The sequence below is a fragment of the Aythya ferina genome (genome assembly GCF_964211825.1).
Source record: "Aythya ferina genome assembly, chromosome: 13".
NCBI classification, from domain to species: Eukaryota; Metazoa; Chordata; class Aves; order Anseriformes; family Anatidae; genus Aythya; species Aythya ferina.
The window spans coordinates 561,016-584,789 of record NC_140311.1 but is presented as its reverse complement, the minus strand read 5'-3'; the positions used below and the strand labels follow the sequence as shown (position 1 = coordinate 584,789).

General features: G+C 51.4%; 1 protein-coding gene across 1 annotated transcript in view; it reads right to left on the bottom strand.

Annotated features, from left to right (window-relative positions):
• The window catches only part of AR (androgen receptor), a 60,407-nt gene extending 40,862 nt beyond the window's left edge, over positions 1–19,545 (bottom strand). Inside the window, exon 1 of the mRNA XM_084534240.1 lies at positions 18,357–19,545. Coding sequence (XP_084390366.1) covers positions 18,357–19,411 — 1,055 coding nt within the window. The 5' untranslated portion in view covers positions 19,412–19,545. The remainder of the gene's footprint in view (positions 1–18,356) is intronic.
• Between the last annotated feature and the right edge of the window lie 4,229 nt (positions 19,546–23,774).

The window sequence follows — 23,774 nt, the reverse complement described above, 5'->3', positions numbered from 1 at the left end:
CAGCAGCTCTCCCCGCAGCAGAAGGGATGTGTGTGGCAGAGCACCCCCAGCCCCAGCAGAGCCAAGGAGAGCACCGAGCAGGCGGGCAGGCGGCAGCGCGAGGCGTGCACACTTGCAGCTGCAGGGCAAGAAGTGCCAAGCCCCGGGTGCTCACGCTTCTGTGCACTTTTGCTTTCTCTGTGGGGTCCTGTCCAGAAGAACCCTGCTGTGCTGTGACTGGCAAGGATCTCTCCTCTTTGCTGTTGCTGAGCACAGGCCATGCTGCCGCACCAAAAATCTCTCCTGGATGAGTTCCCACAGCACGAGCTGCTCTGGAGAAGAGCTCACAGCAGCCTGCCGAGCACCCAGCTCGAGGTGCCAGCACCGGGCGGGCCCAGGACGCAGTCTTGGGAGCAGCAAGGCTGACTGATGCGAACCAGCCGCTTGGTCCCCAAGGTATCTCCACAAATCCCACGGCCAATCCACAAAGGCCTATCATGTCTCAAACTGAAAACACCACCTGCTTGACAGAGGCATGATAAGACACTCAGCAGCGCTGGCAAGGCTGGAGGACCGCTGTGAGAGCCACAGTCAGGCACCCTGCTCACCTGTGTGCTCAGGCAAGGTGAATGCCCCTCTCCAGCCTGCCGACAGCTCTCCCTGCGGTGCAGGAGCACGGTGCACCCCACTGCCCAGGCTGGCTTTGGAAAGAAGCACGGCAGTGGCAGCCTGAGACCCCCGGGCAGAGCAGGAGCTCCCCCCTCGCCTCCCGGCTGCACCCAGGGGAGCGCAGCGTGCCCACGGCCGCATCCAGCCCACGCACAGCACAGCCCTGGCTACGCAGTGCCCGAGGGGTGGCCGCCAACCCACCAAGCACGGTCCAAGCAGCCCCCCCACCGGGCTTACATGGGCGGTGGGGCTGCGGGAGCGTGTCTGTGCCCTGGAGGAGGGCAGGTACGGGAGCGGGGCTCGCTCCATGCTCCTGCCAAGGCCTTGGACCAACGGGACAAGCCATTAAGGTACCATGGAAAGAGAACCGAAGTGGACTGGCTTAAATCAGGGTTATACAGACCTTCAAATGCGACAAGGAGCCCTCTACTTAAATATCTGATGTATACCTAATCTTTTGGAATGATTTTCCCTAGGAACGCATTCAGCAATCTTCCCTGCGTTCATATTTTCATTTTGCAATGCACTGAATGTGTTCTCTTTAAACAGAGCCGTACTGATGTCTCCACAGAGGACGTGGCAGCTGTTTTCGTTAAAAAGAGCCACCTCCTGTTTAGCAAATATGTATATATAATTTGAAGCAATGACACGACTTTTGTTTTCCCATTCTGTAACTCAGAAAATGGTGTATGGCACATTTCTTATTTACTGAAGCTGGGTAAATGTTTTAATTGTGGTATGTGTCAAGTTGTATTCAAATGTGTCTATAAAATTAAAAGAAATGTGAAGATTTTAAATTGTTCCTCCAGTAAGTCAGAACTAAATTTGTCAGAACAGACTGTATTTCAAATTAACTGACTGCTGAAGCCAAGTAAGACTTATTTGTAAACTGTGAACCGCACTGACTCGTCTTTCCCTAAGGTTCTCCAAGATTTAATAGCCAAAACATAGCACAGTCTCATGCTTCATTCTGTACTCAGGTTGGAAGAAAGCCTCCTGGGTTTTCTGTCTTTTTCAGCTCTGAGTAGGTCTCAGCTTTGAATGACCAGCCTTTGAACTGACTTGGCTGAATAAATTGGATTTTCTGTGACCACACAACTACTGTCAGGAGCTGGTTCAGCAATGCAGTGAACACCTGATGCTGACTTCTCCTGGGAATCTGGCCTCGTCCAAGACTTTAGCAACAGCTGTGCACCACCTACCATTATATTTTATTGACCTTCTGCGAGTTGAATAGATTCTAGCAGACACAGGTTTCCTTCCACATTCTTTTGTAATGAGAAAGTAGGAATAAGGCTCCACACCTTGCCCCACTTGCAGCATGAGCTTAGCAGAATTTCTCTTACCCTGCAGCTTAAGGAAAATAAACCGCTCTATCAGCTCTGCAGCTGGAGACAGTACCTGCCACAATTCCTGTGGGAATTGGTGGAAATTTGTATTGATAATCCCATTCCCTGGTTATCACCCTGCAGAATGGCTCCGTGCATGCAGGGGCTGCAGAACCAAGCCCTCCACAGCACGTTCGGACGAGTACAGTTCCCACTGCAGGAAGGCTGCTGAGGGATGTCAGGATTCACTTCCAGGCTTGGATATTGAAAACACGCAGTATTTTCCCCACTTCACTTGGCAGTGAAATTATTGCTAAGGAAACCAGTGCCACAAATTCTGCATTTTCATTTCTCTGCTGGATGAAGCATGAGTTGAAAATGGGCAGATGGCAGATGATGAAGGAATCCAGCATGGAAAAAACTGATCACAAATAGCATTTAAAGCCGAGGCAGCTGACCCGGCAGGCACACCAGGCGAGCAGGACCTGCTAGCATGGGCAGCAAAACCGCAGGGTAGCATGACTGCCCCTGCTGCTTGTACCCGTGCTCCCTAGGGTGACAGCACCCTCCTCCTGCCCCAGGAAAGCACGGCAGCCCTGGGGACAGGAGGGGGAGAAGAAACAGCACATCCCAGCTCGGGGCACTGCCTCCTCCCACTCCCACAGCATCGCCCCTCCAGGAGGTGAGATATGGGCAGCGGGAGCCCCACGGGGGTCCCTGGGGGTGGCACTCACCCCACTGCCTGCAGCCCCCTGCCTTACAGTGGGAACATCAGCAGTGGTGCAGCTCACTGGCACAATTGTCTTATTTTTAGGCATGTTTATGCCAAGACCAAAGCTTTGCACAGATACAGCTGCAGGGGCATAGAAAGGGTTTAGCTTATTTTGTCTGGAGTGTGGTATGAACTGTATCTGCAGAATTTCTCTTTCACTCTACTGGCAAAGCACTTGTTTTCTGGAGAAGACTTCACAACTTATGCAACAATACGATCTCCCCATGTCCTCAAAGCAGACCATGCTCTGAGTCATCGCAGAGAGTACACATGCAAATTATAATGAAGGTTTCACATATCTATGGTCTTCCTGGCACTCTCAGCCCTGATCTCAGCCGCCAGCACAGCTATGCAGAGGCAGATCCCTCAGCACCCTGCAGCCCGTGGCTCACTTCTAGCCACATCTTTGTGCTCTGTGGCCTTGCCTGGGCTGCCCAATGTCTATACCCGTCTGCAGCACACAGCTGTAAGCACCGGCAGGCTCCCTGCAAAGATTTCACACCTCAGAGGGGTCAAGCTCGGGGGATGAACATGCACGGCACTCAAGCTCACCCCGACTGCTCGCTCACTGGCCGGCTGCGCCAGCACCGGCAAGACCTGGGAAGCCTCGGCGTGATGCCAGCACGTTTCAGTTAGAGATGTGAGCCACAGAGAGCTGGCTCACAGAGAGCTGGCTCACAGAGAACTGGACCCGCTGCATCTGGGGGCTGAAGGCATTTCCTGGAAAATGCACAGGGCAGCTGCTCGGCAACAGTGCCCCAGGAGAACCCCACGGATCCCGTGGGAGCTGATCCAAGTGACGCAAGGCTGAGCGGGAGGTAAAGCCACCCCACGGGGCTGCGGCCACGCGCACACGCTGAGGGGCAGTGCTGTAGGGCAGCGAGGCTCCTGTACCACCAGGCACGAGCGAAGCACGCTACCTGCTTCGCCTCTGCTGCACTCTCCCAAGCAAGCAGACAACAAAAGCAGCCAGGAGTCATTTTCTTTTAAGCCTGCCTGCAAACCAAAGCACAGATGCCAGGTCTAATTTTAGGCTGCCCAGCCTTGAGAGTGTTCTCTCGATTCTCTGTCAGGCCGGTAGCGAGATTGCCCTCCTTCCCCCCGTCCCCATGCCCACCTGCCTGCAGTGCCCGGGGCCGCTCCTGGCCATGAGGGGCACCGAGGCTGCCGGGCTGAGGCTGGGGGCTGCCATGGGCTGCTCCAAAAGGAGAGGAAAAGCTGTGCCTGGCCGTGCTTTTCTTGGTCACTGCTAGATCCTGCTGCGGACTCTGGAGCAGCTGAGGAAGCAGCAGTTCTCTTTGCCAGTGGAAGATGGCATCCTCAGAGAAAGGCTTCCCGACCACAGGGGACACATAAAAGCAGAAGCAAAGCAAGTAACTCGAAAACAGCAAACCAAGCTGAAAGGGCTGAGCTCCCTGGGATTGCCTCACATTTTCTGAAGGGCAGGAGCGCAGATAGACAAAGCACACACCTAGCCCAGCTCGGGGATGCAGCACCTGCAGTACCCGCATCCTTGGGCTCCTGACCGGAGCGGCCCTGAGAGCAGCACATCCAGGCACGAGGAGAAGCGGGTGCGGGGGATCTGGCGGCTCACTTCTTGACTTTGTGTCTGGGCAGGGACAAGCACAGGTTTCGCGCCTCCACAACCCAAATCCCATTGATGGACTTCAAATGCAAAACTCCCAACTCCACAATCCCATGGATGGACTGCTGCAGGCACTGGGGCCGTGGATGTAATGCTGCTAACACAAGAAGAGTGCACATACAAAAAGCGTAATTTGTGTCCACAGCTATAGTGAGACCCATGCCCACAAGTGCACACATACATGGTCAACCCAAGAAAAAACGTGGATCATCTGAAAAACACTTGCATGTGGAATTTTTCCAGTTAGTGCACCTAGCTGCTGCCCAGCTGAAAGCAATTAACCTGATTGGCAGACAAATTACTTTTCTCCTCTTCCCTTTTTAGAAAGAGAAGAGGAGCTGCAGAAAGTCTGTCCAAACCCTCTCCAGCAGCATGTCAGAAATGTGCAAACCCTGATGCTGCACGTCCCAGATACCCAGGGAGGGGGAGGAGGAAAGAACCTTCGCTGGGAAGTTACTGATACAAAAACTTGTTCCTGTGCTCTGTTCTCAGCACATGAGCCAAGGTCAAAGCATTTTTTCTGCCATTTCTAACTAGCAAAGAAGCTAATGCAGCTAAAATATGTAACTCCAGTCAAACTGCCGAAGAGTCAGTGAGAAAAAAACAGAAGACCAGTAAGTATCACCTTTAGGAAAGATGACAAGGAGAAGCCTCCCTCTGAGGTCTTCCCTGGCATCAGAGAACACCAGGGGGAAGAGAAAGTGAAGCACCATGTTTGCCTTCCTTGTCCCACAAGCTGAATGTGCTCCAGTGCATCTGTAAAATGCATTTTGGGAAAGCTGCAGCCTCCCCACCAGCATTTCGAGGGATTGCTCCTGATGGCGCTTATTCCAGGAAAAGCAGGGGGACTGCGGTCTGGCAGCACAGACTGGGGACTTGTATCTGTTTGTATCTTGTATCTGTGTGCTGCTCTCTGCTTTCTATGGAACAGAAAAGCCTCCGAGACCTGCACAGAGCCACGCAGCTCACCCACGTGGCCACCCGAGCCGCCTGCAGCAAGATAGCCTCCAGTTGCCGTCCCAGTGGGACGAGTGCCTGCTGCCCATGGAAAGGGCATTAGCTATAAATACCTGTAGAGCTGGGCTTTATTTTTAAGCTGATTTCTACTACTGTAAAACCACATAATATGTGGTCTGTGTCCAGTCTACACTGCTTCTTCGGATGTGTCAGCATCTGACTTTGTTCTCAGCATTTAAAAAGCCCTCCCAGATGGAGAGCTCAGCAGTTCCAAGCCACAGAGGAGCACGGGTGACCTTGCTCTTTCTGGCTTCTGCTCAAATTGCATGAAACAGAAAAAAAGGCAGAGGCGGGAGCCGAGCACACCCTGGCCTGGAGCGTGGCCGTGGGGCAGTCCCCAGGCAAGACGCTGCTGCCCGCAGCCCCTCGCCTGGCACAGGCTGTCCAGCCCCAGGAGCTGGATGGGGTCAGATCCTCCCGAGGACTCGGTCTGCTAAAGTAAATGGCACTATTTACAGGGCCTAAAGTCCAGTCCACAAGTACATCTCTGCCGGGCAGTTTCTTCAACAACAGACCTGGAAAAACAAACCCTGATCCCCCCAGCCCCGGGAACCCAAACCTGGCAGTGCCAGGACAGGCAGCCATTCATACACCTTGGGGGATTTTTGCTAAAGCCACTGGCCCACTAAGAATCTCCTTGCCCACCCTGTTGATCGAGGAGGAATAATGCCTATTTTGCATGGTTGCCTGGAAGCTAAACGAGATGCTGCTCACAAGTGCTTTGGAAGAAAAGTGCCTTAGGAGCACAAAGTAGCACAAGAACACTGGTAGTATCTTTACTACTGTTAGAATGTGTACTGAACTTCGCTTATGAATCCTTGTGAAGAGGAACCAGGGTGGCATTCATTATTTTTAAAGCAGAGTGAAACACAAAGAGACATTGCAAGAGCTGCCGGCACTGCCTGCCGCGCACGCCTCATGCAGGCCAGGGAGGCAGCTCCGAGGAGGAGGCTCGCGGCGCTGGGGGGCTCTCCGTGTGGGATTTTCTCCTCGTCTTTGCCCCACACCCTGAGGCTGGGAGGGGCGAGGCTGCAGCAGGCGAGGAGCAGAGCAGGCGCAGCCGCATCGGTGGCAATGGACGAGCCAGCAGCAGGTGCTGCGAGAGGGATATGTATGAGGAACCTCCGTCAGAAGTCTTTGCCATGACAACTGGGTCAGTTTCTTTTATTTTAATGAGCTTACTCATAGCACTGTTATTGTTAAAAAGTAAAGGCCATTCCGGCCCAGACGGTGTGCTGTGACTATCGATACCAAGGCCAACAGCCCTTTTGAGTTAAAACCCCGAAGTGCCCAAACTGTTTTCTTCCACCGCAGGCAAACCAAGCGAGGCTCCTTGGCGTTCCTCAGCTCTCAGAGAGCAGGGCTGGGCTGGCCGGGGCCACCCAAACCAAACAGCAGGACTGCTCATTCCTGCGTATGCATCCACCGACTCGCATCACCCCACAGGCAGAGCTGCTTGGCTCCGTACGTGGGAGGCATTCCTCACCCGCTGCTCACGAACGAAGGTGTTTCATTATTCCTGGGGGGCAGTGGGCTCCACGTACCCCTCGCAGGCTGGCCCAGGGGCGCCCACCGAAGGTTCCCACCCAGCTGCCCCCACCAACCAGACTCCCTCCATCTTCTGAGTGCTGCAGCAGACTTCCTGCTCTTAATGAACCCCGCTCTGCTAGGCTGAGAGTAACTGGCTCTGTGTCTCAGCAGCAGAACAGCCTGCTGGGTCTAGCTGTCTTACACAGACACTTGAGGAAGCCTCTGGCAGTGCTGGCATGCAGCGCAACGCAGTGACACAGACTGACAGGCACTACAACTCCTGCCCCCGCCAGAGGATGACAAAAGGATAAAATCGCAGTTTACAATCATTCTTTTCCCTTTGGGTCCCCACGTACAGCATACTGAAACCTACAGATCAGTGGCAGTGGCCCTTTGCAGGTCCCCAGCACCAGCCCAGAGGTTCCTGGGGACCCAAGGGCCGACCGAAGGCTGCTGCTCTGGAGCCCCAGCACAACGCAGCACCAAGCACGGCCCCCTTGGTCTCCCCAGCCCCCTGCCCACACTGCCACCCCCACAGGGGACAGACGAGCTGAGGTTCATCTCACCTCCTTCTCCAGTGCAGATTTCTCATGGCCCTTTTGCCATAACCAGCATCCTAAAATGCCGAGCCTCACCTGAGTGATAAGCAGTGATTGTCTTCTCTTCACCTTCCCGTACTGCACCAGTACAGCCCCGTACCTGTGCTCTGTAAGCCCCACACCTGGGAACGGCCCCTCCCTTCCCAGTCCTGCTCTCTGTTCAATTTGCACTGGGCTGCAGGAAATCACAGTGATCCTTTGGTGTCACCACCCAGCAGCAGGAACAGACGAGGCTCCTGCCTCGCTCATCAGCAGGACCCCACTGCTGACAGCAGCGCTATCAGCCATGCGGGGATCTGTCAACTTCTTCCAGGAGCTCTTTTTTCTCCGAGAAAGATGTGCACTTTCTTCTGCACAGCACAAACCTGAAGCTCACAAGACAACTTCTTTCATACACTTCAGCTTTTTTAAGCAAATACATTAACAGTTGGACAGAATTTGCTGCCCCTAGATCCCAAAGCCCTTCATAAAGAAAGCCCAGCTACTCTGAAATTGCAGCCTGTGAAATGGGTCTCTGGACTTCCAAGCTGAGGCTTCTGCCCCACTTCTCACTTAGATGGTACCTCAAAACTGAGCGATGGGGCCACTGAAAGAGCATTGTTGTCACCCCTGAGGGTGTTAAGTTTATGATTTCTTTCTCACTCTGAAAAATAAATCAGCTGATCATCATATTACATTCAGCCGAACATCATCTAACCCAGCACTGCTCTCTCTGCAAAAGATCCGAACTACCAGGGACCTACAAGGACACGAATGTGCTTTTGTACATCAGATAACACTTCCTAATGTCCTCCTACTGTTCACATTCAAAGTCAAGTCCTCAATTACACTTTGTACCAACTAATTTAAGCTGTTAGCCAGAGGAAACAAGCTTCAGTGAGGACCTGTACACGTGTACTGGTGGATGATGAGGGATGTGCTGTGGCACCTCCAGCCCCATGCACACCCCAGCCGTGAGCTGGGGGCACCACAGCCATAGGGCACCTGTGGGGCTGCAGAAGAGCAGCGGTGACAGCACACGTGCACCGTGGGGCTCTGCACAGGTTACTGGTTCCTCTAAGCCTGTGATGCTGTGAAGTGGCCAGGTAGGACCCTCCAGGCATCCCCCATCCCGTGCCAGCTCTGCAGGGAGGAGGATCCAACCCGGCTGAAGCAGGCTTAGGACAGACAGTGCCAGCCATCTGCTACCAGCGCCGTGCCGCCGCATTGCTAGGCTGAGCACACTGCAGCCGGCTGCACGCTGGAGGTGCCTCTTGACCCCTGGTAGCAACAAGAAGTCAAAACACCACAGTTCGGTTTGCAATCCAGTAAGTGTCAAAGCACGGAAAAACAGAGGCAGAGACAGGACGGAATGCCTGCAGTGGCCAGGTATTGAAAGACAACCTGCCCGTCCCTGCTTCTCAGTTGCTTCCCAGGCACAGCTGCTCCAACTCGAATGGGAGGGAGGACATCAGCCTCTCGTGCACATTGCTTCCTGGTTCTCCTGGGGACAAGAAAGTGCTGGAATGGATCTGATACTCATGCAGAAAACTTCACCTTTGCTGAATGCCTATGGAAATGGTGTGTACAAAGGGGTTCATCCAAGGTGAGAGATCGCTTCTGGCTCATGTTCGCATTTCAGCTAATGATAAAGGGAAGGTGCCCCTGCCTTCTGCGTCACGCCACGTCACCAGCTGGATGGGGCACCCAGCCACCAGAAAAAAGGGGCCTCCTCCCAGCTGACAGCAGCTGGTTGGTCTGTCTGGGATGACTCTGCCATGTTTGCTTTGTGCAGGTTTCTGGTACAAAAGTCCTCTCTGCAGAAAACATTCTTCAGGCCAGCAGCAATGCCAAGGGAAAACTTCAGAAAAGCTGAGGAGCAATGGGCGATGCTGCCTGAAGTTCCTTCTCCGTCCTGTTGTCTCAGAGCGGTGGTGCCCCCCAAAACGGAGCTGATGCCCAAGTGGTGAAGATGCTGCTTCTGCTACACCTATGCCATGGCAGAGAACTGGAATTCTACAGCTGCCTACATGTTTGTTTGTTTTTTTTTCAGAAAAAGAAAGTTCACTTTAAATTGAAAAAAAAAAAATGAACAAAAGGAGGAAAAGACTATGTTGCATAAGCCTTTCATGCAGCTGGGTACATCTGATGTTTCTTGCTTGGCATTGCTTTCTGGCTTATGACGCTGTGCTGTGTTTTTTTTCCATTCACAAAACACTTTTAGGACTGCAAACATCCCAAAAGCATAACAGGGAAACACAGGGGGGACACATTAAAATAGTATAGTTCTAGGTATAGTTCTCAAGGAACGTAGATCATCACTCAACACCCCAAACACTAAAACCCTCCTTTAAAACACTGAGGTGCCTGGGGAGGCTACAAGGCTTATTAGGCTACCAGCTCGCATGGCAAGATGCCTGTGCGGACAAAGGAGGGTTTGGAGGAACTGTGTGAAGGAGGGGCAGAGGCTGCCACGTGGCACGCCTGCCAGCCTGGCACAATCGCACAGATCCATGCTCCCAAACCGCCCCCAGTGCGGGGCACCCCCGGCTGCAGGCCTGGGGCAGCCCGGCTGCGTGGTCGGGCTCACAGCCCCGCACGAGTGGGAGCAGCCCCCTCGTGGGTACGAAGCTGAACATCTGGGCAAGATGGAACTCCATTTTTCTGCCTATTTCCTGCTTTCAGCCGTCAGCCATACGACCACTGCATGGACCTTGGGGATCTCCCCCAGGAGCTCAGAGGAACAAGTGGCTTTTACTAGAAGTAGTAGAGTTTCCCACAGAACAGTTTTCTTTTGATAAATGCCCATTTGATTAAATTTTAAATGTTATCATCCCCAGGATGATAAAATAATAAGGTTACTGCTATTACATTCAACTTTGCAGCTACAAACCCAAGAGGAAAGTATCCATTTGAAACTGAACAGCCTGCTACGGCAGCGCAGCCGACTGCCACCAGCAAGCACACCAAGTACAAACTGAAAGCAAATCAGAGTAACAATTGCCAGTACAGAAATGGCAAATTAGCACAAACATTTGAAAATCACCAGTTAATAAAATTAGAACAATATTCAGTAATGACAATATGAATGATAGAAAAATACAAACCACAGAATTACCACTCTGTATTACAAATTATTTTTAACTCTGTGAAACAAAGCTGCTCTCATCATACCAAAACAAACTGTTCCCATATGGCCACCAAAAAAAATCAATATTTTAGGATATTTTTTTATTTATTGCTGCAAGAAATGGCAACATTTCCCATTTTCCTTCCAGTTCAAGAGCACAGACTGAGACTCATCCATTCCCACCAAACATCGACTCCGAATTCTCATCATCTCCCATTTCCACTACATTTTTTTTTCTTTAACTATCTGATATTTGCTCTCAAAATACTGCATGTCTGTATTTTTCTTCACCTAACAGCACGTGATTCAAAGGTGCCACCCTGACACAGACATAGGGCAAAGTGTTTTTTCCTGCCTGAAACTAGGCACGGCCTTGGAGGGTCATCAGGAAGGGAGGAGACGGGAGTAGTGCATCATCTGGAGGGGCGGCAGATGGCATTCAGCGCTTTGATACAGTGTTTTTGTTTTACTTCTTGCAAGGACTGTCCCATGCCCCATCAGTCCGGAGCCAGGGCTTGAGGCAGAGACTTCCAGGAATTGCCGGCTCGGTGCCACATCCTGGGGACGTCTCAGCAGCCGTGCCGCTGGTGGCCTGGGCAGCCCGGGTGCGGCAGCTGCTGCAGGGCCGCGCTGCCACCTCCCATTCTGCAACGCCGGCTGCCCCTCCAGCAGCGGGGTGACACATCGCCACGCGCTATCTCAGGCCATGCCGAACACGACCACACTGCTGACACCCTGTCATTGGCAAGAAAACACAGCTCTGTTTGCACAGCGCTGCCCCCGAACCAGCTCCACTGGGGCTGATCCCTGTCCCTGCTGCATGAGAACAAAATGTATGAGCAGACATGCAGCCACTCTGCAGGGGGGCTGGCTTTCAGATATGGCAGCATGCAAAGCCACAGGCTCCTTTGAGTGCCACCAAACATCTCCCATAACCAGTATTATGAAATATATTGCCCTTCTAGTCTCAGCAGAAAGCACAAAGGCTCTGCCAATGTTTAACTAGCTCTCTTTGGCTGTAATGAAGTTCTTCTAACAGGAAAACCAATGGTTTACACTATAGACTAGCTACACACAGTGATGCAAAGCACAGCTAGCATCTGTTACACAGCATCCATGTAACAAAGAAATACCAGTGAATACTGTAAACAGAAGAAAAATACAAAAGCTGTACAAGTAGGAGAGGAGCTGTCATTGGCAAATCATTTACTGCTTCCTGTGCTAAAATTCTTGGTAAATACAGGATGGAGTACACAACATGCCTCTCTAACTAAAACCCATTAATGCTCTTACAACTTTTTATGTATTATTTCTTTGGTCAATTTTTCTAAATTCTTCAGCCTCTGTAGTCTATGCCAACTGCTATGTAGAGCTTGTCCTTTCATTGCATCATGCACTTAAGAGAAACTGGAAAAAAATAATCACAGTACATATCAAGAATGAGACTTTGGAACCAATTTCCAGAGGATGTAAGAGCTCAAAAATGCAAGAGATGGGGAGAAGAGGATGGGAAAGCACAGAGGAGGGAAAGCACAGAGAGAATGGAGGGAAGTCTGCCCTTGAACATTTTTGCAGTGAGTGGATGAAAAAGCAAATAGATGCTTTGTATTCCAGGAACAGACCAGCAGGTCCCACACAAATACACCACATGTGCCTGCAGACCGTGCCTTGTTCCCCAGGTGATCCTGGAGAAGGGATGGGGAAGAGCTGGCGAGTGGGTGCGTGAACAGGAGGGAGATGGAGGGCAGAGATGGATGGAGGTGGGGGGGAGAAAGAGGGAGACTACATTACGAAACTTGGTATAAAGAATGGAAATACTAAGGAAAAAACAGAACCAAAACAAATTGAGTGGGAGAAGCAAACTGGATAACAAAGAACACTGGAAACAGTTTATTTTCTTTCATGCTCTGCCATAGATGTAAGTGGCAATTTAATAGCAAAGAAAAGGGCAGTGTCAGCTCCTAGGACAGAACTGTCATAAGCTCCAGCACTGCACCCAGGCCTCTGCAGTGTCAAATACAAACATCGATGAGGATGGGAACTACCAATGCCTTTTTCTTTCCATGGGCTCAGTCTGTGCATTAACACAAGGACTGTGATCTGTCTAGTATGAGTGTTTTCTGGGAGGTTCTGGGCATCTTCAGAAGGAAACAGAAAGTCTCTCACTGCAGGTTGAGTCTAGCTAACTAGACGTGAAAAAGAATAATCTCATCTATCAAATGAAATGAAAACTAATTCATGGAAAAGACAAAATAAATCAACACCATCAGAAATGAAAGCAAATAAACCAGCTAGGCATGGAGCAAAACAAATGAGCTTTGGTTACACATTATAATTCTTCAAATAGCAGCTCTTGGAAGTAAGAAAATGGAGGTGTAATAGATTTGTTACCAGTACTGGGTGACCCAGCAGACGCTGCTCAGCTCTGCTGCTCTCCCCCTGATAAATTCATTGCACCTACTGTTGTTCTGCAAGAATGCAGCTTGAGCAGAGTGCCTTACATTGCAGCTACTCCAGTTACCCTGCCTCAATATGTCACTTACTTCACAACCCTAACTCAGACCATGACAGATGAGTGTCTTGTCATAACCTGGTAAAAGGCCAATTCGCATTCAAATGAGTCCCTAGTTCTCTAAACAAGAAACAGCACTTGGCTGTTTGTGAACTATTGGCATTTTATTCTGTGCTTAAAATAGCCATCGCAAGTCTGTCAGTAGGGAACTTATGAAAGCAGCCTCTTAATGTTGTAACCTGTGGGAAGCTCAGCTCCAACTCCTTCTGAGCTTCAGATTGAGCCTACCCATGTTTGTCCCGCTTTCTGTTTACAAAGCTTTGAAATCCAGTGCCAATGGCACATCTGAGGCAGCAGCCCTGCCCCTGCTCCAGAAACTACCAGTGACTCAGCCACGCTTCATGTGGCTCTATTTTGCACGGCAAAGTGGAACACTGGTTTGGCAACTCCAGACAAAACTTGGCTGCACCAGAGCTCAGCACAGTTATAAAACCTGCGGATACACGGGCTCCAAAACAGCGGCCTGATCCCGTAGCTGCTGAAGGCAGGGAGCCCCGTCTGAGAGCTGCAGGCCTGGGCAGGCAGTGTCACCACCCTGGCCACGCGCTCAGCGCCCAAGAAGGCCTGGGTTTGGGTGGAATTCCCCCCAGGAGGTCACCAGGAGCAAATGTGAACCCACTCAGAAAATGCCTCCATCTCCCAAACTGTTCTTCTGCAGTGGGATCAAGTTTCTTAAGGGTAGAAAGCAACACGTACATCAAAATCTCTCGAGAATTATCAGTCTCAAAGTAAATTACAGACTTTCTCAGTTATGACACTTCTTGAGATGGGACAAGGAAACTCTTTGTGATCCCTTCCTCCCTTCTGCCGTAGCAATTACTGAAGGCAGCTTGGCAAGAACTTAGAAGAATTTAAGATACTTCTCAGTTGTCTCGTAGGAATGTTTTCTCCTCCTGTAAATTTGTTGTGATCTCTGCTGCAACCTAGGCCACTTAGCACTAATTTAATGCACAGTCAATCCTGATGAGTAAGCTAACAGCGATGCAAACTGTCCTGGTACATGACATGAGAACATGGATGAATGTGCTGAGAATTAAGTATGTACCAGCTGTAACCCATGGCATGCTCAAAATTTGGAAGTGATCAGGAAAAATTATGAAATCTGTTTTTTAAAAGAAAACCTAACAAGACATCAACCTTATTACCTAATCAAAAGAGTTGAGAAAGGGGAATTTCACGTTGAAGATGGAGTGCTCTGAAGACAACACTAGTGTGCTCTGTTTGGAGACGGTGCCTCACACCTAAGCAAAAGAACGTGATGTCCAAATTCTCAGGAAAGAGGCAAAGACCTCAGTGGCACCACAGAAGAAGAACCTGAATCCAGTCAAGAGAATTGGTAACAGAAGTGCCCGATGTGTACATCAAAAGAAGAAAAAGCAAGAATTGGAAGGTGAGTTTTTCTTATGCTTTTTCTTCTCCTTTTATCAGGAACCATCAACAAAGCTGTAGCACATCAGTGATTTTCCCAGCTGCCCGAGGTTCACTGTCCATGGGATCTGTACCAGCAGCTGTGGACTGTCTGTACGTTACAAAGCTGGCCGGAGGGATAGGCTTCAGAAACAGCATTCTTCCACGCACGGCTTGTCTTCAAAAGAAATATTTACATAATACTGCCATTCCCCTGAGCAAAAAGGTCATATTAGCAACAGGAGAAGGGAGGGTGAATCCCACTTCTGCGAAAGCTTTTGCATTCTGCCAGCAAAGAGCTGAGGGTCTGCAGCCGAAGCCTGGCAGGCAGCAGGCGCAGCGCAGGCTACTGGCGGCCCGCCGAGCAGCGCGGCACAGCGCAGGGGCATGGCTCTCGGCCTGGGCTCATCTCCTGGGGTTAAGAAGCTGCCCTTGATCTTGTTATCAGAATCTTATCTCCTTCTTCAACAGGCAGACATTTTTACAGGTATTATCTGTAAGTGGTATCATGATTACATGGCTGGCCACAAGAAAGAACGCCTGGCCATTACGCCAGATGATGCATAAACACGGGGCACTTACCCACGCTGATCACAACTCAACCACAGAATGGAATCTACAAGCTGGTGTAACTAACAAACACATGGATACAAAACAGATAGTAGCAACAGGAAATGCTGTTTAGAAAGCATTGGAAACTACACGGACAGCTAGATTTTCTGAGCCAATCACCCCCTAAATTCATTTATCACCTTTGTTTCCATTACCACAGTAATAGTTCCCTCTTTGTATTCTTTTTAGATTAATCCAAACAGGACTAAAACACTTCCTTGCTTCTGTGTTTTAATCTTAAAATCACTTTGACCCTGTAAGCTTGAATTTATTATATCAATTCTATGTCTCATTCTCAAAGCAGGTTATTTAGTCACCTTATAGACTGCTGGTAATAATTATGCAATAGAGCACAAAGACAAATGGCTACGAGGCTGCAGTGGAACAAAAGCTTGGATTAATTTGTTAATGATACGTAAGCACCACTGGCACCACCAAGTACATTGTGTAAAAAGCTTTACATTAAATCAAGATGTGTTAATTCCTACTTTGCTTACTATGCAATGTTTTAGTGCCTCTAAAAACAGGCAAATCCCTCCCCTTGCACAAGCCAAGGGGGCAGGCAGCAATTACGCATCTAAGCCCACACCACGCTGAGGACCAGTCCCAGAAGCAGCTGCTCAAGCCCAGTCCCGTATTCCCACCATGCCCTGTGGTCACAGGCAATTGACCATGCCAGAAAATGGTGATGAGGACTCCCAGGGAGAGAGCATCTTAGTTTGGTCACACTGGACCTGTCTGCTTCAGAGAAATGCCGGGGAGCCATCGGTCCCTGCCAGCGCCTGCTTTACAGCCTGCGTGTGCTGCAGCCCAGCCCGACACGACAGCAACACGCTGTTTTCCACTAACAGTCGCTCAGGCAATCCAGCCCTCCTCTCTCAAGCCTTTGGAGGCGAACTTGTCAGCTAAAACTCCCCAAACCATATCCCTAGTACTTTATATAAAGGGCAAATATAAACAACCGCCCCCAAATATGCTAAGAAACAAAGAACGTGTTCATGCTTTAGTGTCATATATGGGGGAAGGTGTCTATTTCAGAACTATCTATACCTGATCCAGACTTTGCAAGTCTTCCGAGGAGACTGGGCTGCAGCTGCCACTGCCAGCATTAGGAAGATGTGGAAATCTAAAGTGTAAAACTCCTTAGGCTGGCAAAGCTGTCATGAGTCCAACAGAAGTGCCCTTCACCTACTCCCAACAAAATGCTAAAAGACTCCATTTCATATAGCTAAGAGGTAAAACTTCCTTGTGCAATGCCAAGTAGGGAAGGATTGTAACCAAACGCAGCTTTGGAAGCTAGCAGGGCTATACATGACACAGTTGACTGTCCTTCCATGAGGGAGCTTTGCTATAAAATGTCTTAGCTCCCACAACCCTCTTTCCTTACAATTGCTGCTCTCTGAGATGCTGGTAAATAAACTGCTGCCATTTGAGCTTCAGCTGCAGCAGAGACTGCTCATTGCACCGCTATTGTTGTAAATCCAAGACAAAATTGAAAGCCACAGTGAACAACGATCGATAGGCAGCACACTCTAAAGTTAGTGGAGATCTTGCTAGGATGCTACGCAAACCTGACAGAGAGTAACCTGTACGGCTTTAGCCAGACCACAAACAAGTGTTCCACTTTCCTTATAACATTTTTAAATTGCAGCCAAACACAAAGAGGGATATAAACACTGTCACTCTCTCGCTTGCAGCAGCCGTGCAATGCTGTATGAGCAATGGAGTCCAAAGGACAAGGTAATGGTGTTTTAGAAACTCTTATACGAGCTCGTACTCCATTGATTTTTGCTGAAGCCTGCTGAGTTCAGGCAGGCCTGCTGGCCTCATGGGACTGCTCCAGGGGAAACGGGGACACGGACATGGCAAACTGAGCTGCGCTGCCGGGAAGAGGTGGGTACGGTATTTCCCACAGGAATAAGGGAGACAGCACTTATCTCTACAGCAAGACCCAGGCAAAATGTACCTGCTACCCAGATCCAACCCACATGATTGCCCGTTGAGCAGCACATAAGCCCAGTCCTGTTTTCCTTAATACAATATTCCTTACCCATGCATAGTGCTGCTGTATGGGCTTCACAGGCAAATAAAACTTCCCAACTCAGTCTGCTGCTCTCTAAAACCTGCATCATCAATCGATAGTGTTTGGATAGCAAAACTTTTTCAACTCTACTCATTGCTGATAACTTTGTACTGGTTTGAGCAGAGATTTATCCAGACCCAACAGCAACACACACAGGGCACACACAGCTCCTGTCGCTGATATGGCATTCACAGCTGGACCCATTTTGACCTTTCCTTGCTTTTATCCATTTTTTTCCCCGAGCCATTTCTACACAAAATACCCATTATTGTGTAGCTGATAAATACTGCACTGTCCAAATAAAAACACGAGCATTTCGGAGCAGCAAAACAAGCCCAGAAGCAAAAGTGTGATGTGTTTGTCCTGTGCTAATTTAAAGGGAAAATCTAATTGTCCGTTTTAATCTTTGATCCCACTACACAGTGAGCAGGCAAGTATGAAACTCCAAAGATACAAATCCAAACTGAGGCCATACCAACCACCTGTGGCTGGGGTACATCTGAGCCGGTAGCTCATTGTTTCTGGTTTTTGTTTTGTTTTCTTTTTAAAAATTCAAGAAGAAATCCTTTCGCAGTCCTTTTCTCACTCCCGGTTTCTGCCAGCTGCAGTGATTCTCTCAAACAGTAAAACGCTCTGCTGCAGTGAAGGGTGGCAACGCACGCCCGCTCTTTCGGGTTGCACGTACCTATTTCCCAGAGACCGCTGATCTGATTGCTGAGGCTAATCCACCACGGAAAACTACTTCTGCACGAGCCCTTCTCCTCACACGCCTAAGCGGCTCCTCCTTTTCCGTGCTGCTCTACCTAAACCGCATCTTCTGCCAGTGCCCGGCGCGGAGCAGCGAGGCGCATGCCGCGTTTCTGCAGCCCGCTCGCCGCCCGCTCGGCTCGGGGAGAAGCCGGAGCCGCTCCGGGGCTCGCCCGGCGCTCGGCGGCGCCGCGCTCCCCGCTCCTCGGCGGCGGCGGCGGGCGCGGCGGGGCCGGGTGGCGGGGAGCGCGCTGCGGGGCGGTGCGGGGCTGCCCGCCGGTACTCACCGCGCGTCGCCGTAGCCGCCGTAGCCCTCGGCCCAGGGCCCCAGCTCGCTCTTGATGCAGGCGGCGGGGGCGGCGTAGGGCGGCCGCCCCAGCGGGTACCAGGCGTCGGCGGGGAAGTCGGCGGGCTCGGCGGGCGGCCCGCGGCCGCAGGCGAAGGGCCCGGCGGGCGGCTCGGAGCACGGCCCGTACAGCTGCCCCTCGTCGGCGAAGAAGGACGGCCAGGGCGGCGCGGGGCCCGGCGGGGCCAGCTCGGCGCCGAAGCGGCACGGCGCGCCCCAGGCGGCGCCCGGCGCGGGCTCCGGGGGGCTCTCCAGCTTGATGCGGGCGGGCGGCGGCGGCAGCGCGAAGCAGTCGCGGCCCGGCAGCGCCGGCGGCTCCTCGGGCGCCGGGGAGCCGCGGTACAGGGCCAGCCCGGCGGGCACGTCGACGGCCAAGCCGGGCTCGCCGCCGCCGCCCTTGAAGGCGGCCGGGGCGGGCGGCGGCTCCGGAGGGTCTTTGGCGGCGGGGCGCGGGGCGCGGGGCGGCCCCCCGGGCAGGGCGAACATGCAGTCCTCGCGGGGCAGCAGCTCGCCGGGCGCCTCCAGCGCCTCCACGGCCAGGCCCATGGAGGCGGACACGGCTTTGCAGAGCTCCTTGGCGCTGTCGCCCAGAAAGTCCTCCTTGGGCGCCGGCTCGGCGCGGCCGGCCGCCGGCTCGGCCTCGGGCGGCAGCAGCGGCGGCAGCGCGCCCGCCTCGCCCAGCAGCTCCTTCAGGTCGCCGGCGCACGGGAAGGGCGAGCCCATGGCCGGGCGGGCGGCCGGCAGCGCCTTGGCGGCCCCGCGGGGCTCCGGCAGCGGCATGAAGGCGGGCGAGACGGCCGGCGGCGGCCGGGGGCTCGGCGGGCCGGCGGCGCACGCCGGTGCCTGGTGGCTGGTGCCCGGCTCTTCCCGTGGCGCGGCGGCGCCCGGCGCCTGGAACGCCTCGCAGACGCTCTGGAAGAAGCTCTGGAAAGCCCCGCGGAAGGTCCGGCCCGCCGGCCGCGGGTACACGCGCCCGATCCCCAGCTGCACCTCCATGCCCGCGGCGCTCCGGGCGGCGGCGAGGCGGGGGGGGACGACGGCGACCCCGAGCCCGAGCCCGAGCCCGAGCCCGAGCGGCGGCCCCCGGGCGGCCAGCCGCGGCCCCGGCTAGCGGCGGCTCTGCCCCGCCGCTGCCATCCCCGGCGGAGCGGCGGGCGCGGGGCGGGGAGCGCGGCGGGCGGGATGCTCGGCGCCCGCAACAGGCGGCGAAAGTTGGGGCCGGGCGGAGCGGGCAGGTGCGCGGCCCCGAGCCCCGCCGCCGACTGCCGCGGCTGGCTGCTTTTGCTCTTTTTGATCCGCGGCTCGGGGAGAGCGGGAGCGAGAGGCTGGCTTGCGGAGGAGAGGAGGTGCAGCGAGGGAGACCGCCCCACGCCGCGAATTCGGCCCAGGGTCTCTGCAATGATTAATCCGGTAACTCTCGCCGCGGAGGGACGCGGCGCCCGCCGTGGCCTGCCCGGCCCGGCCCCCCGCTCCCCGGCGGGCGGCGGGGGCGGCGAGCCCGAGCCCCGCGGAGCCGCAGCGCCGCCGCCCGCCTTCGCCGCGGTGTCTGGGCTCGGCGCCTCGCCGCCCCCGGCCCTGGCCCCCGCGGGCGGATCGGGGTCGCCGCCGCCGCAGCCCCCGGGCGAGCGCCCCGCGGCGCGGCACGGCCGGGGCGGAGCGGAGAGGGCGAGGGGGGGCAGCGGCAGCCCCGCCGCCGCTCTCGCCCCCCGCTGCCGCCCGGTCCTGCCCCGCTGCCCCCGGCCCCGGCCGCCCGCGCTCCGACGCTGGAGGATGCCGGGGTTCGGCTGGGCAGGGTGCTGGTTAGAGCGCCTTGCCCAGGCTCGGGTTTTACGGGACGATCGCCGAGGTCCCTTTCGACCTGGGCTTTCCTACGGCTGAGGTTCACCTAGAGGAATCCCCGCGGCTGGGGGGAACTCGGGAAAAGAGGCATTCGCTCTCCTTGGGCACTGGCATGGGGATCAAAACTTATTCCAGCCGGGCTGTACTAAGGTGGTCTTTTCAACTTCAGTACTTGCACACTTTTCACCTAAACAATTATAAAAATAAATACATAAAAAATAAATAAATAAAGCGCAAAGGCCCAGGTCCTTGGTTTCACCAAGAAACGGAATGGCCTGTTGTGCTGCAGTCCGCAAGTAGCAAAGGGTTTGCCCCCACCTTCCTCTGCTCCGCGTTTTGGAACAATCTCCACATCCACCAGCAAGTGACAGCAGGTGCTCCGCTCTCACACAAAGTCTTAAAACAGACCAAAGAGCTAGCAGACATAGTTAGTGTAGGACCTACTGTAAACAAGACTTGAGCTCCCCTTACTGGCACTGTAATAACAATCCTAAAGCAACTTTTTTTCTGGTAGGCACCATTCCCAGGCAACCTTATAATGGAACTATACTCATCTGACATACATTGAAATAAGCCCATTAATTTCAACTTCTTTGGAGACAGAGGGAGAAAAGTAATGATTTGTTGCAAATGGAGAAAATGGAGAAGTGGAGCCAGTTGGGAGAATGAAGAATCATGTTCAGTCTTTTAAAAGCATTTTTACAAGCCATGGAAGATAGTAGGGAAAAAAAAAAAAAAGAGTTATAGCCAAGCAAAATTTGGCAATGACCTCCATACTGCCTGAGTGGTAAGCACACCCTGCCTCCTGTGAGCAAAGTAGATGGAGGAGGCAACCCCTCAGTGTCTGAGGTGATGATGGCATCGGTTCAGGCCCCCCACTGCTCCCCGTGCCTGCAGCAGCAGGGCTGGGCCCAGGCCTCTGCCCGGCTGCCCCTGCTGAAGCCTCTTTACAGCCTTACAGTATGGATGAAACACCGAACAACCAGTATAACCCTTCAAATAACAAAGAAACACAGCCGAAACCTCAAAACATAGAAATAGAGGGAGATGCTGTAAAATATGGGCACAGCGTGCATTTAAACACGTAGATCTCAGCGGTCCCACCTGGATCACTGGAGACGGGCCCAGCTCGAGCTTCACGTGGGCTCGTCAGCCTGCTGGGCTTGAGACGTGGCCCAGAACCTCCAGCCCGGTGACTCATGCATTGCTTGGCTCTGCAACTAACAAAAAACTGCAGCTGAAGGTATGAGGAAAGGTAATGCCACGGGATGGGATCAGAGGTCTTCCAGATGGATGCAAAGGAACCAGTAGACCCAAGGGGAATTTCATATGGCTGAGTGTCAGCTGTGCTACAAGCTGTTTTTCGGGTACCCATGTGGGAAAAAACCCGCATGTAAGATACGTTTTCATGGGTAGGCTTGTGAGAGAAGTGTTTTCCTGCACAAATAAGCCTATATGCATTCTTTCAAAAAGCTGGTATAAAGCTTTAGTTGGATTTTCTGAAAGATTAGTACCAATAGTTCAAAGAACTTTTTTTTTTTTTCCTCTTTTACGCAGATGAGTGCATGAACTTACCCTTTGTAACAGCTACACAGTAATAAAGGCCTAGAGTTATTGGAAAGCTGCTCATCACTTCAGAAATGATGGCAAATAAGCAGGAGTAACAACCATTCTTATGATGGTATCCCCTGTAAAGGATAGGGGAAAAAAAAAAAAAAAAAAAAAAGAAAGAAAAAAAAAAGAAAAAAGAAAAAAAGCCACTGTTCTGAAAGATTTGCTGTTGCCACAAATCCATGCAGATACCTGCCAAGTGGATGTGGATTCCAGTGTCTTTGCTCTTTCAGCGTCAAATAGTTTTCAAGCCTCTGGAGTAAAATATACAGACTCTGGAAGACAACGAGGGGAGGATTCACATGATTAGTATCAAGAAATGTATTGAAGAAAGCTGAGGCTCAGAGATGTGGCATAACATTGCTTAAGAAACAGCTGGTTTTGTGTTTTAGACCAAGAGCGGACTTTTCGCATGTGTGATTTCAATAAGCCGTGTGAGAACTGCGTTTGACACCACCGTGCCCACCAAGAAGGAAATAGCTTCAGTCTGTACGCACTGAGAACACCAAGGGCTATGAAGACCTAGGTAGAAGTGAGACTTTTTATACTGAAGTAAGCTTTTCTGTACGGGCTTGGATATATTTGTGCCTTTGCATGTGTTTTCCTGGCTTTCTGCTTTTTGGGTTAGTATTTGCCCTGTTGCTCGTGGTGTTCTCCCGGCTTCTTGTGTCTTTGCAAACTCCGCAGATGCATGTATTTTCATCCAGTCTGAGGTTTGCTGCCTGGGTTTGCAAGATGTTAATCACAACAGACATGCATAAAGGAAGACTGCAAAATGCTTTATGTCCTTCTCAGTTTACAGAGCCAACATCTTAGTTTTGACTTACTGTCTATTTGGTTAAGATTAATTATTTTAGAGGCAGTTTTGTGATTAGACCTTCACATAAATTTGAAGAAGCCGCTCTGTCTGTCTCTCTCTCTTTTCTCTTTCCTCTTTCTTTCACTTTCTTCCTCCCTTTCTTTCTCTCTCTCTCTCTCTCCTCCACCCCCCCTTCCTTCCTTTCTTCCTTTCTTATTTCCTGAAAAGGTATCTTGCGAGCACCTTATTTTCCTGATATTCACATGTTTCTTTTTAGAATTATTAACATCTAATGGGCTTTCTGGGTGTGTACGTGTATGACTGTGAACTGTATTTTTTAAAGGCTTCATGTATTTTAATCATTAGTCTTGTCTGAAAGAGAAACAATTGAACTGCTATTGCATTTACAATGCATAGACAGCATTTTATTTGCAGTTACAATCTTCTTAAAATGTAAGCCTTCAGCATTTCAAAGTTCTTTTACAATTTTCATTAAATCTTTCCATAAAATTACTTTCCGTAGTTTAGCAGTCAGCCACAATATCCGTTTACATCTTAAATTCTGAAAGCTCTATTTTAACATAGTAAAATGGACACAGTTTATGGAAAATCTATATAAATGTATATTTTTTCTGTATGTAAGCTAAGCTTTATTTTTGATTATCAAATAAGTTAAAAAACGAGCAGCAGTATGATCCTATGTATTTTTCAGAAAAGTGCCTGTCTCTTAAGTGAGTCTATATTTTTATGTAGAAAGAAATTAAAAAAACACGTTATGGATTGTTCACTTGGACCCTTTGTGTGGCTGTCATAGTGCTTGAGGCTAAGGTATTTATTCATTTTCCTGCATTATATTGCTAACACATTATGGTGGGCTGGAAGAGCATTTTGTTTGGCTTTACAGTCTCACAAATACCAAAGTGTTATTTTTAATATACTGGTGGTATTTTGTTCTATGAATTAAATCTGAGTTTAAGAATTATAATTAATTACTTTCTGTGATGCAAAATAACTTAGAATAAGTAATTGGGGTGGACATGTACATCTAAAAGTACTGCAGTTTAAATTGGATAAATATCCTTTGTGAGACATACAGGCACTCAATGGTTT